Source organism: Salvelinus fontinalis, chromosome 2 (assembly GCF_029448725.1).
Source record: "Salvelinus fontinalis isolate EN_2023a chromosome 2, ASM2944872v1, whole genome shotgun sequence".
Lineage (NCBI taxonomy): Eukaryota > Metazoa > Chordata > Actinopteri > Salmoniformes > Salmonidae > Salvelinus > Salvelinus fontinalis.
Genome location: NC_074666.1, coordinates 23,944,782 through 23,959,467, shown reverse-complemented (window position 1 = coordinate 23,959,467; position 14,686 = coordinate 23,944,782). Strand labels below are relative to the sequence as shown.

General features: G+C 43.2%; 1 protein-coding gene across 1 annotated transcript in view; it reads right to left on the bottom strand.

The window, feature by feature from the left end:
- Positions 1–455: 455 nt before the first annotated feature.
- LOC129815063 (rab11 family-interacting protein 1-like) overlaps positions 456–14,686 on the bottom strand; it is a 37,502-nt gene continuing 23,271 nt past the window's right edge. The window contains exons 4-5 of the mRNA XM_055868389.1: positions 11,906–12,020; positions 456–1,432 (exon numbers count right to left, since the gene is read on the bottom strand). Coding sequence (XP_055724364.1) covers positions 1,235–1,432; positions 11,906–12,020 — 313 coding nt within the window. The 3' untranslated portion in view covers positions 456–1,234. The remainder of the gene's footprint in view (positions 1,433–11,905; positions 12,021–14,686) is intronic.

The following is a 14,686-nucleotide window of genomic DNA, read 5'->3' as shown; positions in this document are numbered from 1 at the left end:
ATGAAGTAATGGTCAAAGAGAGAGAGGTGTGGGTCTACTCCAACCAGAGGCTAAATAAATGTTATGATAGAAAATAAGTATTTATTTCATAATTGTAAAAATTATAGGCTATAAGTTGAAAGAAGACACTTTCTGACTTTCACCCAACTATACAGTAATCCTTCCTATGACCAAAGGCAGACCAACACACTCTAACACATCTTGCTATCTACCTATAAAAACAACTGTCCCTGGATCCCAATAGCTTTCTTCACAAGGAAATGCCACTTTAGAAAATGTCCATATATTACACACATGCAATTTGCTTCTGGAGGTGCAGGGTGATTGCAATAAATTGAGAGTGCATTCATCCAAAGGCATAGTGGTAGTCTAAACCTGGTTTGTCTGTAGTCTAAATTGGTTTATCGGTAGTCAAAATTGTTTTAATTATTCATCCATGTTTCTTTAGACTACAATTTGTTCTATTATTTATTCTTCAAAGTGCTTTAACATAAAGTTTACAATATAAGAAAAGGACATCTCAATATGTACAACACGTATACATGAGTTATACAGTAACAGGGACTAATATTCACATTATTTTTGTTAGTTCACAGACAACCAATAATACAAAGTAACCCTTTACCGACAGGTATAGCTCATTATAATGTGATTGTAATGAATGTTAATACTTGTCATAAGCATGTACCAGTATGACCCCTATTATACCGGTCTGTCCTGCACAGTGTTACCGAATATACAAACTCAATGTGTCCCTGTTCTTTTGGAGCTTTCTTTCTTTTATTGCTATTCAATTCCTTCTTCAGTGTTGTTGCTCTGGATTTAACCTTCATATCACACTCCTCCTTACAAACACATCAAAACGTTAATAGAAAGACAAACCAAACCAACTGCCAAAAATGTACAGCACCTTCCAACAGGCCTGTGTGGATTTGGTTCATGTTCTTATACAGCCTTTATACACACACACACCACAGAGTTGTAGTGGTTAAGATACCATTATTCAGAGTTAAACAACATTCAAAATGTAATGAACAATCAAAGTGCATCTGTTCAGTAGGAATAGACAAAGCCAGTGCTTGGTATGTTATACATAGGTGAATGAAACGTTCTTAGGGAGGCAAGCAGGAATTCTTCAAACAGCCCAACATAGGCATTGAGGGAGATAAACATCTAGGAAGCCTTGCTCTGAATGATTAGGAACAGGATGGAGAAATATATATTTCTAGACGTCTCATTTGAGTGAGTTCATGGACATCAGGATACTGGGATGCTCCTCAATGATGCGCACCAGCAGGTTGTCAATGTAGTGCTCCAGCTCCTTGATCTTGTTGTCCCTCCTGGAAAGCTGGTCCTGCTGCTTCACCACCAGGGAGATCAGCTCCTCCTGGGTCAGCTGGGAGTACTGACCTTTGACCCCTGTGTCTTTGACCTAGAAGGAAAGAGGGGAATGGAGGTGGTATGAGTCAGTGCCATTTATATGTTTCCATATAATTCTCCAAAGATATGCCATGCATTACCCATTAAGCAATGTTCAGTCTATACATGAAACATGCTAAACTTTAAGCACCTACCAAGGCTCCTGTAGTTTTTTTCTTTACATAAGCAGAAAGGATTCAATGCACAAAAAATGTATAGCTTTCAGACACTTGTAATGGATGGCATGCTTAGGTGCAATGTCAACCAGATCTAATTTCTAAGGAGTCCTGGAGTCTATGACGTCCCACACATGATTCTATCTCACTCCTGATTGGAGGAATTGCAAGTGTTACTTCTGGACTTGTCTCCGTGTTGCTGTGCTGTTTGTTGCTACTTGGCTACCTGTTTTTACTTTTATTAACAGTTTAATCAAAATCAGCATTTAACACATTTACCAATGTCTATGTTTTTTCCTCACTCAACTTTTTCACCCCGGACGCTTTATCTGGACATGGTTCTACAGGACCTCCACCAGCTGAAAAAGCTAAGTAGTAACATTAACACTATGCCTTCTAATTGCAGTCGCTGTACTCTTAATATACAAGACAACTTTCTCCTTATTGTGAGGATAGCCGTGTTACAAGCCCAACTTCCGATGCAATCGTTAGGCAAGGGAAATTTAAATGTAGGAAGGGATGAAACAGCGTCTGCGCCACCAGTAAGTACAGATAGTAGTATAAATCTCCCCCATACAGTCCTTGCAGCAGAACAATTTTCTCAAGGCTTCTGGAAAGAAATTCTGTTGGCACACTCAACCTGTGTCGCTCATTCAACTGAAAGAAATGTTTGACCGGTTCTCCCCATTAAGCAACGAGTCGGAGTCAGAGGCCGAGCCTTCTCAGGTCTCTCCTCCACCTGTTACGGGGTTTGAGCCATTGGCGACTCCATTACCCCCAAAATTAGACTTAAAAAGAATCATCCAGCAATCATGCCAGCAGCATACCACCCTGCATACCACTGCTGGCTTGCTTCTGAAGCTAAGCAGGGTTGGTCCTGGTCAGTCCCTGGATGGGAGACCAGATGCTGCTGGAAGTGGTGTTGGAGGGCCAGTAGGAGGCACTCTTTCCTCTGGTCTAAAAAATATCCCAATGCCCCAGGGCAGTGATTGGGGACACTGCCCTGTCTAGGGTGCCGTCTTTCGGATGGGACGTTAAACGGGTGTCCTGACTCTCTGAGGTCACTAAAGATCCCATGGCACTTATCGTAAGAGTAGGGGTGTTAACCCCGGTGTCCTGGCTAAATTCCCAATCTGGCCCTCAAACCATCATGGTCACCTAATAATCCCCAGTTTACAATTGGCTCATTCATCCCCCTCCTCTCCCCTGTAACTATTCCCCAGGTCGTTGCTGCAAATGAGAACGTGTTCTCAGTCAACTTACCTGGTAAAAAAATAAAAAAAATAAAAATAAATACACTGTTGACCAGGCGGCAGGGCTACCGACGTAAATGCTAATCTGAAGAGGGTACTGGCTAAGGCTAAAACTGTAGAGCGTAGAGTATAGGGCAGTGGAGGCTCCTTAGAGATGGAAGGAGGACCACCCTCCCCTCAGTGAAATTTCATAAAAATAAAAAGTGAAACATGAAAAAAGTTATTCTTTTTTTGATAAAACTATATTAAATATATTCATATGTCACCAAATAATTGATTAAATAACACGTTTTTGCAATGAAGGTCTACAGTAACGTCAACAGCACTGTCCGGGGTAGCACCATGGTGCAGGCGGAGGACAGCTAGCTTCCATCCTCCTCTGGCTACATTGACTTACAAAACCTAGGAGGCTCGTAGGCCTCACCCCCTTCCATAGACATACATGGTAATTATGATCACTTCCGGAGGACGTCCTCCAACCAATCAAAGCTTTTGCAGTGTGAACTACAACTGGCCTTGCCTGCGTTTTTGCCATTGCAAGAATTTGCTTTTAGAAGAGACGACAAGATGGAAATTTCCGCCGACAAGGGAAACTACAAGGAGCTTGCAGAGGAAATTACACGTTACGATACTTTACTTGCTGAACATATCGAACTTTCAACTGTCTTTTCTGGGATGTTGAAAACAATTCTGAATGATTTGATAGCTTCCATCGCATCATCCATTAAAAGATTAAAGAGAGAGTTTGACACAGCACAATTTCTCGCGTGCGCTCAAGTAGGCTTTCCACTTTCCTCTGGTATTTATTTAGCACATAATCACTCCGGACAGACACAAGCAAAAACTCATGATATAAATGTTGCAGCAGCCTAGGCTGTTGTTGTTGTTGAGTTGATTTTTACAGGGACAGTGCACATTAATCAACGTTTCAGTAAAAGTGACAGTTTTAGCCAGCCGGCTAATTTTCAACCGCAGTCCCGAGGCTACACCTAAACATTGGAAATCTGACATGCTGTACGGGATGAAAACAAGCCTATTTTTCAGTCTGATCAACTGTAGGCTACTAATAAGAGCAGCTGCGTACAGCCTATGCGCCCTGTCCATCTGGTCAGGGTAAACTAATAATGTTGTTTATATTCAAAATTGGGCTGGCTAGGCTGACTATACGTTTTTAATCTATAATTATTAACTGGAATTAATGAATCAACATAATAGTGATGACAGATGTGAGTAAATGTTTTGTAAGGCCTACAGTTGCATAGGCCTGCATGATGCAAACATGCATAAAGCAAGCTCAGTTGTTGTCTCTGTGTCTGGGTAGAGGAAATTCCCCTCTTAATCTAGTCTAAATATAATTCATATGAACAAGTATCAGGTTGCTGCAGCTTGACAGTGTTTTCATCCCCCCCAAGGCCAGGAGTTTAAAAAAATAATGTGACCTGATTAGGAAAAACTGGTCCCATCATAGCCCATATAAAACCTTTTTACAACTGATTAATCACTGTCATACCTTATAGGGTTCAGAGTTTTCCTAGTTAGGTCAACATATAAGGAAAAACTCCAGGCCCCAGGGGGTAAAATTGTCCCACCGTGCTGGGACCTACGGTGGCACCAGTCTGCTTGCAGTTGTCAGTTATCGTCAGGTATGTGGCTGATCAGGGATTTATTCAGGAACGTTTCTTGGGCTACTTTGACGTGTCAAGTGGGCGAGATGCGCAGTCTGTGTTCGACTTTATGAATTTTGAGATATCTGAGTTTAAGTTCATAGAGAAATCCGTTGTCCAAACCTACGATGGCGCAGCTGTAATGGAATGAATCTGCTATTTGTATTTACAGCCAAGTCCCCTCCTGTTCCCTGATTAAGAGGTGATGATTACTCCACTCCACTGCCTTTGTCAACTTTCTCCTGACATGAACTGAAGCCATGTCTCACGTGCCCGCTCATCCACTGGCACATTGAATGCCTCCCCTCCAAGCACTGTGAGTACCCCTATAAAGTATCTCATTCCTGTATGTAGAGTCAATCACATACACAATCACATTATAACACATCAATGATTTTACTCCTTGCTTGGACAAACTAATCATTGTCTCTTTTGTCTAACTGTGTGTTGTGTTATTGTTTTTTTGTCTTCCCAGTCAAATACTGTCCTGTACTGGTCAAGCCTCTGAACACCTCAACTCACGCCTCATACCCTCATTCAATCACTGCTGTGATCCCTTTGCCACACGGTGTAAGTAGCCCTCTCATTTCCATAATATTGTACTATAAATATCTTTATTAAATGCTTTAGGTTAAAATAATTAGTCTTTGACGATTTTTTTTAAACACACTTCGTCATCTCTGTGCATTATGCACCTATACCGTGGGTCTCCCATTCTCCTCAATTGTTGAAGTCACCAGCCTTCACTGGTATAGGGATATTGCTATCCATGTCAGCACCAACGATGTTAGGATGAAACAGTCGGAGGTCACCAAGCGCAACATAGCTTCAGCATGTAAATTAGCTAGAAAGATGTTTCGGCATCAAGTAATTGTCTCTTGCCCCCTCCCAGTTAGGGGGATTGATGAGCTCTACAGCAGAATATCACAAGTCAATCGCAGGTCGAAAACTGTTTCCTGACCCTCCCAAAAGATAGAATTTGTAGATAATTGGCCCCTCTTTCAGGGACTCGCCCACAAACAGGACCAAGCCTGACCTGCTGAGGAGTGACGGACTCCATCCTAGCTGGAGAGGTGCTCCCATCTCATCTATCAACATAGACAGGGCTCTAACTCCTCTAGCGGCACAATGAGATTGCCTGCTGCCTGGCCTGCACCGTGTTAGTCAGCATGCTAGCTTAGTGGAGTCTGCCACTAGCAGTCAGTGTAGTCAGCTCAGCTATCCCCTTAAGACCATGTCTGTGCCTCGATCTAGGTTGAGCAAAACTAAACATGGCGGTCTTTGCGTTAGCAATCTCACTGGAATAAAGACTTCCTCCATTCCTGTCATTATTGAAAGATGATAGTGATATCTCACATCTCAAAATAGGGCTACTTAATGTTAGATCCCTCACTTCCAAGGCAGTCATAGTCAATTAACTAATCACTGATCATAATCTTAATGTGATTGACCTGACTGAAACATGGTTCGAGCCTGATGAATTTACTGTGTTAAATGAGGCCTCTGCTCCTGGTTACACTTGTGACCATATCCTCCGCGCATCCCGCAAAGGCAGAGGTGTTGCTAACATTTACGACAGCATATTTCAATTTACAAAAAAAAGACTGCGTTCGTCTTTTGAGCTTCAAGTCATGAAATCTATGCAGCCTACTCAATCACTTTTTATAACTACTGTTTACAGGCCTCCTGGGCCGTATACGGTGTTCCTCACAGAGTTCCTTGAATTCCTAATTCAGACCTTGTAGTCATGGCAGATAATATACACATTTTTGGTGACTTTAATATTTACATGGAAAAGTCCACAGACCTGCTCCAAAAGGCTTTCGGAGGCATCATCGACTCAGTGGGTTTTGTCCAACATGTCTCCGGACCTACTCATTGCCACAGTCATACCCTGGATCTAGTTTTGTCCCGTGAGATAAATATTGTGGATCTAAATGTTTTTCCTCATAATCCTGGACTATCGGACAACCGTCTAATTACGTTTGCAATCGCAACAAATAATCTGCTCAGACTCCATCCAAGGATCATCAAAAGCCGTGCTATAAATTCTCGGACAACACAAATATTCCTAGATGCCCTTCTAGACTCCCTCCACCTACTCAAGGACGTAAGAGTACAACAATTGGTTAACCACCTAACTGAGGATCTACATTTAACAGTGTGTAATACCCTAGATGCAGTTGTACCCCTAAAAACATTTGCCACAAGATATTTGCTCCCTGGTACACAGAAAATACCCGAGCCCTGAAGCAAGCTTCCGACTAGCTTGGGAAGACAGTACCGTGCAATATCGAAGAGCTCTCACTGCTGCTCGATCATCCTATTTTTCCAACCTAATTGAGGAGAATAAGAACAAAATAACATTTATTTATTTTTGATACTGTCGCAAAGCTAACTAAAAAGCAGCATTTTCCAAGAGAGGATGGCTTTCACTTCAGCAGTGATGAAAAGATCACGATCATTAGAAAGCAAATTATAGACTCCTCTTTGAATCTGCAAATTTTCCAAAACTCAGTTGTCCTGAGTCTGCACAGAACTGCCAGCACCTAGGATCAATGGAGACACTCAAGTTTTTTAATCCTGTATCTCTTGACACATTCATGGAAATAGTCATGGCCTCTAAACCTTCAAGCTGCATACTGGACCCTATTCCAACTAAACTACTGAAAAGAGCTACTTCCTCTGTTTGGCCCTCCTATGTTGAACATAATAAATGGATTCCTATCCACCGGATGTGTACCAAACTGTTGAAAAAGCCAAACCTTGACCAGGAAAATGTAAAGAAAACTGTAGAATAGGGTTTTTCTATATTTTTACTATTTTCTACATTGTAGAATAATAGTGAAGACATCAAAACTTTGAAATAACACATATAGAATCTTGTATTAACCAAAAAAGTGTTAAACAAACAAATATATTTTACATTTGAGATTCTTCAAAGTAGCCACCTTTTACCTTGATGACAGCTTTGCACATTCTTGGCATTCTCTCAACCAACTTCATGAATAAGTCACCTGGAGGGCATTTCAATTAACAGGTGTGTCTTGTTAAAATACAAAATGTTGAAATTTCTTTTTCTTAATGCATTTGAGCCAATCAGTTGTGTTTTGACAATGTAGGGGTGGTATACAGAAGATAGCCCTATTTGGTAAAAAGACCAAGTCCACATTATGGCAAGAACAGCTCAAAAAAAGCTAAGAAAAAACTACAGTCCATCAGTACTTTAAGACATGAAGGTCAGACGCAAAAGAAACTTCAAGCGCTATGCTGAAACTGGCTCTCATGAGGACTGCCACAGGAAAGGAAGACCCAGAGTTACCTCTGCAGCAGAGGATGAGTTCATTAGAGTTAACAGACTCAGAAATTGCAGCCCAAATAAATGCTTCAGAGTTCAAGTAACAGACATCTCAATATCAACTGTTCAGAGGAGACTGCGTGAAATCAGGCCTTCATGGTCGAATTGCTGCAGAGAAACCACTACTAAAGGACACCAATAAGAAGAAGAGCCTTGCTTGGGCCAGGAAACACGAGCAATGGACATTAGTCTACTGGAAATCTATACTTTAGACTGAAGAGTCCAAATTTGAGATATTTGGTTCCATCCACCGTTTCTTTGTGAGACGCAGAGTAGGTGAACGGATGATCTCTGTATGTGTAGTTCCCACCGTGAAGCACGGAGGAAGAGATGTGATGGTGACACTGCTGGTGACACTGTATGTGATTTATTTTGAATTCAAGGCACACCTAACAAGCATGGCTACCACAGCATTCTGCAGCGATACACCATCCTATCTGGTCTGCAATTAGCGGGTCTGTCATTTGTTTTTCAACAGGACAATGACCCAACACACCTCCAGGCTGTGTAAGGGCAATTTGACCACGAAGGAGAGTGATGGAGTGCTGCATCAGATGACCTGGCCTCCACAATTCCCCAACCTCAACCCAATTGAGATGGTTTGGAATGAGTTAGATCGCAGAATTAAGGAAAAGCAGCCAACAAGTTCTCAAAATATGTAGAAACTCCTTCAAGACTGTTGGGAAAGCATTCCAGGTGAAGCTGGTTGAGAGAATGCCAAGAGTGTGCAAAGCTGTCATCAAGGCAACGGGTGGCTACTTTGAACAATCTAAAATATATTTTGATTTGTTTAACACGTTTTTGGTTACTACATGATTCCATGTGTTATTTCATTCTGTTGTCTTTACTATTATTCTACAATGTAGAAAATAGTAAAACAAAGAATAACCCTTGAATGAGTAGATGTGTCCAAACTGTTACTGGTACTTTATATCGAATCTCCCATTCCTCTAATTTTTTTTCTTAAAGCCGTTGCTACTCACTGCTTTCCTGAAGACAAATAATGTTTTATTCTGGTTTTAGACCACATCATAGCAGACTGCTCTCGTGAAGGTGGTAAATTACCTTTTAATGGCGTCAGACCAAGGCTCTGCATCTGTCCTCGTGCTCCTAGACCTTAGTGCTGCTTTTGACACCATCGATCACCACATTCTTTTGGAGAGTTTGGAAACCCAAATTGGTCTACACAGACAAGTTCTTGACTGTTTTAGATCGTATCTGTCGGAAAGATATCAGTTAATCTCTGTGGGTGGTTTGTCCGCTGACAAATCAACTGTAAGTTTTGGTGTTCCTCAAGGTTACGTTTCAGAACCACTATTGTTTTCACTATATATTCAAACTCTTGGTGATGTCATTCGGAAACAAAATGTAAACTTTCACTGCTATACGGACGACAGCTGTACATTTCGATAAAACATGGTGATGCCCCAAAATCGCATACCCTGGAAGCCTGTGTTTCAGACATAAGGAAGTGGATGGCTGCAAATGTTCTACATTTAAACTCGGGCAAAACAGAGATGCTAGTTCTAGGTCCCAAGAAACAAAGGGATCTGGTGTTGGATCTGACAATTAATCTTGATGGTTGTACAGTCGTCTCAAATAAAACTGAAGGACCTAGGCGTTACTCTGGACCCTGATCTCTTTTGACGAACCTATCAAGAATATTTCAAGGACAGCTTTGTTCCATCTTCGTAACATTGCAAAAAACTTTTGTCCAAAAATGATGCAGAAAAGCTAATCCATGCTTTTGTCACGTCTAGATTAAACTACTGCAATGCTCTATTCTCTGGCTAAAGCACTAAATAAACTTCAGTTAGTACTAAACACAGCTGCTAGAATCTTGACTAGAACCCAAATATTTGATCATATTACTCCAGTGCTAGCCTCTCTACACTGGCTTCCTGTTAAGGCTAGGGCTGATTTCAAGGTTTTACTGCTAACCTACAAAGCAATACATGGGCTTGCTCCTACCTATCTCTCCGATTTGGTCCTTCCGTACATACCTACACGTACGCTACGGTCACAAGACGCAGGCCTCATTATTGTCCCTAGAATTTCTAAGCAAACAGCTGGAGGCAGGGCTTTGTCCTATAGAGCTGCATTGTTATGGAATGGTCTGCCGATCCATGTGAGAGACGCAGACTCGGTCTCGACCTTTAAGTCTTTAAGACCCATCTCTTCAGTAGGTCCTACGATTGAGTGTAGTCTGGCCCAGGGGTGCGAAGGTGAACGGCAAGGCACTGGAGCGACAAACCGCCCTTGCTGTCTCTGCCTGGCAAACTCTCCTCTCTCCACTGGGATTATCTGCCTCTGACCCTGTTATGGGGGCTGAGTCACTGGCTTACTAGTACTCTTCCATGCCGTCCCTAGGAGGGGTGCGTCACTTGAGTAGGTTGAGTCACAGGCTTGATCTTCCGGTCTGGTTTTGCCTCCCCCCGGGCTCATGCAGTGGAGGAGATCTTCGTGGGCTATACGCAGCCTTGTCTCAGGGTAGTAAATTGGTGGTCTGTTGATATCCCTCTAGTGGTGTGGGGGCAGTGCTTTGGCAAAGTGGGTGGGGTTATATCCTGCCTGGATGGCTCTGTCCGGGGACATTGTCGGACGTGGCCACAGTGTCCCCCGACCCCCCCGTCTCAGTCTCCAGTATCTATGCTCCAATAGTCTCTGTGCAGGGGGGCTAGCGTCAGTCTGATATATCTGGTGTAAATCTCCTGTCTTATCTGGAGTCCTGTGTGAATTTAAGTATGCTCCCTCTAATTCTCTCTCCCTCCCCTCACAGAGGATCTGACCCTAGGACCATGCCTCAGGACTACCTGGCCTGATTACTCCTGGCTGTCCCCAGTCCATCTGGTCATGCTGCTGCTCCAGTTTCAACTGTTCTGCTGGCGGCTATGGAACTCTGACCTGTTCACCGGACGTGCCATCTTGTCCCGGACCTGCTGATTTTGCCTCTCTACCGCACCTGCTGTCTCGACCTCTGAATGACCCTGCTGGTCATCTATGAACGTTTGAACATCTTGAAGAACAAGCTGGCCTTAATGGCCATGTACTAGCTCCACCCTGCACAGCCAGAAGAGGATTGGCCACCCCTCAAAGCCTGGTAAGTCTCTAGGTTTCTTCCTTGGTTCCTGCCTTTCTAGGGAGTTTTTCCTAGACACCGTGCTTCTACATCTGCATTGTTTACCGTTTGGGGTTTTAGGCTGGATTTCTGTATTTCACTTTGCGACATCTGCTGATGTAAAAAGTGCTTTATAAATACATTCGATTGATTGTGCCCATATCATCAATCAGAGACTTGAGAAAAGATTGTGTTGTGTGAGCTCTGACTGCTTTGTGAGAACTCATTCAGAGCTCTGATCTCTCAGATCCCAACACCATAGGCAAATGCCAGTGTTATTCACAGTGACCTTAAGGTGAGTCACTGTCAAGATAAATAATGTTTGTGGGAATTGTTTATAGTGAGCATTTGGTGGGAGGGCTTGTTGAGACTGTGTGTGTGTGTGTGTGTGTGTGTGTGTGTACCGTGTGTGTGTGCACCGTGTGTGTGTGCACCATGTGTGTGTGCACCATGTGTGTGTCGGCGTGCGCGCAGCAAGAATGGGAATATTGCACTGAGGTTTTAATAAAACCAACTGTGCATGCATCAAGGAACTGGAATGGATAAATTGAAACAGCAGCAGAGGGCATTTTCATGAGGTGCCTGGGGGAATGGTTTCAAAGATATACTGGTACCTTATTTGCATACGATTATTATGATAATATTATCAAGAAGAGCCACTGCTGTGCATATTATAGGGCATAAGACTAAGCATATACAGTATGTGCATATTAACATGCACACACTTTCCCAAAATAGATTGTAGACACAATGAGATCTGATTATTTAGTACACATACCTCCTGCCTAAAGCAGATCTATGTGACAGGTGATTGCTGAGAGAACCTGTAGGTAGCTCTTTCATCTGCTGCTGGTGTGCATCAGTTCACTCAATGATGTTCCCATTGCTCTCATGGGAGAGATATATTGCATTAGTACCTTTATCTTCTCTTGAAGGACACCGAGGAATCCTGTAGATATGCCAGCCTGCCCATCCTGGATGTTGGAGGCTAGCTGGTTTTCCAGGGAGCTCAAGGGCTTTACTGGATGGGGCCTGAATAGAGATAGACAGAGACAGTCAAAATGAGAGAGGCTCAAACTTTCCTGAAGTGTTGTGATATTTGAGGAGATGCAGCAGGTGGATATGGGGGATATGCGGATAATGACATTTTCTCATAAAGCAAGTGTAATTGCTGCCAACAGCTTGAAATGATTTGTTCAATCCGGTGGACCAAAAATGTATTTAACCAGTCAAGTCAACTATGAACAAATTCTTAATTACAATGATGGCCTGGCAAGAGGAGAAAAAAGGCCTCCTGTGAGGACGGAGGCTGGGATTAAAAAATAAATAAAATCAATGTAAAACAAAACGGACAACACAGACAGAGTTAGACATGACAAGCAAGCCGAGCATGGTTTCTTCTTCCCTCTTGACTGATTCCCATCATACGTGACACAGTGGCAAGCATATCTCTTCTTTCCCTCTCATATAAGGTTAGACTGCAGAGGAGCCACAGTGTACACATACTCTGAACAATGGCATTTTACAGGCGCAACTGAGATTTGTCTGAGATTCTACAGGGAGAATAACTTGTCAAAAAGCAATGAAAGCTGCAAAGGCTGGCATTTCTATAGCCATGATTCATACTGGGCTGAGGGGATTGTGTGAATGACATCGCAATTAAATCGAGCTAAATTAGATTTGCAGTAATTAGTAAGTGCTCTTTTGATTACTTAATATAGTGCTAATTTCTCTGGGGAGCTATGCTCATGTTGCTTTACGTTAAACTATGTTAATAATAACTACAGAATTATATAATCATTATTAAAGTAGTACTAGCTATGATGTCCTGTACAACTTTTGAAAGTATTGCAAAAACAACTTGGTCAGAAGTTCCATTGATTCAATTCAGGTAAGTGAAATTAAACATTTTATAAGAGAGTAAAATTATTTTACAAGGGTCACATTCATGAAGTGTTCTCGAACAATGCATCCTACTAGCGATTGGAAAGGTTTAGTGAATCTAACTACAGTACAGGAGAGGTTTCGTGGAGAGCACAAAGCTGCTACACACTACAGGAAAAGGCTGCAATCTCTCTCTCACCTGCGTGTGCTTGAGGTAGGCCTGTCCCCTCTCCCTCCCCCCTCCTCTCCACTGCAATGCTCTGCAACGGAGGACATAGCTCCAGCCTGAAGCAGGATCCTCTGGCCAGGGAGAGAGCTTGTCTGGGGAGGACAGTTACTCCTGCCCCCTGATCCCTTCAGGGGCTTGGGTTGGGGTAGGAAGGAGGGGGCAGGTGAGGGTACACATGGGGGCTGGGCAATGTTAACACAAGTTAGTGCCACACCCACACCTCGATTCTGCATTTTTTCTGAGATACTTGAGGAAAGCTTACTCAAAGAGGAAGCCCCTGGGCTTTGTAGTTTTACAGAACTATGTTTACCAGTATCCTCCTCTCTAGAGGTGGATGTTTTCTTCAATGGAGGCAAGGGAACACAGACCCGCTCTGCTAATGTGTTTTTGATGGAACGGGAGCCATCCTCAGCTAGCAGAACATCTGGTGTTGGAAGCTCCATTGAGTCCCCAAGCACACTATTCTGCATTGAACCTGGATTTGCTTCTGTGGAGGTACGACTCAGGTGATTGGGAGAGTCTAGGCTCTCCTGATGTTCACCAGTTAGTCTCTGTTCTTCACCCTGTCCAGAGGACTTCTCCATTCTGCAGTCTTCTGCAAAGGGATTATTTGGATCAAACTCAACCAAAGAGTCATGTTCCTCAGTATTCAATTGCTTATCTAATACATCAACTTTTGCCATTGTCTTCCCTGGAGGGTCCTGGGGCCTAGAAGGTGCTGGACCTTTATTGTGTTTAGCCACCCTCAACCCCCCAGTGGCAGATGGCATGTGTTGTTCTGGTTGGTTCGAATGGTGGGTAGAGCTCTGGCCTCCACTTGTGTGTTCTGTTGTAGCTGTGGAGGAAAATCTCAGTGGTGTGATCATCTGTACTACACGTTGAGAGACCTTGGACATGGAGGCACCTACTATGTCCTTATGTCCCAGGTTCACTCTAGTCATACTCTGGTTCCTCTGTGTCTGGCTTGGAGCCTGGCTTGGTCTGTCTGGAGCAGGACCCTTGTCCATCCTGATACTGGAATGGTCCTGACCACTAACACTCTCCTGGTCATCCCCGCATCCCACCAGTGACATGGAAGATTGATGCCTTGGAGGATGTGGCTGTTTTGTTGGCTTTGTTTGGGCGAGGTTCACTGTGACAGAATGAGCGTTGCCCTTGCTAGGCCAGTTGTCCATACGAGCCCAGCGCTGGTTGTTGGGGGGCAGGGGGGCAGGGTCTTTCTTCTCCATTAGATCAGTAGACGGGTCCTGGGCGCCTCTGGTTTCCCCATCGACTCTAGGGGAGTCCATAGAAATCTCAATTTCAGGAGACAATAATGATAAGGGGTTGGAAGACACACTAGGCTGAGAAGGGTTCACCCATGAAGAGGTTCTGGAAGAAGAGGGATAGGGAGGATGCAGTAAGAGAACCAAATCTGCACTTTACAGCTGTATAAGATGGTTGCCTTCACACATTTGAACTTTGCTGATGACAATGTCTAACTACCACACATAAAAAAACATATACAGTACCAGTCAAAAGTTTGGACACACCTACTCATTCAAGGGTTTTCCTATATTTTTACTATTTTCTACATTGTAGAATA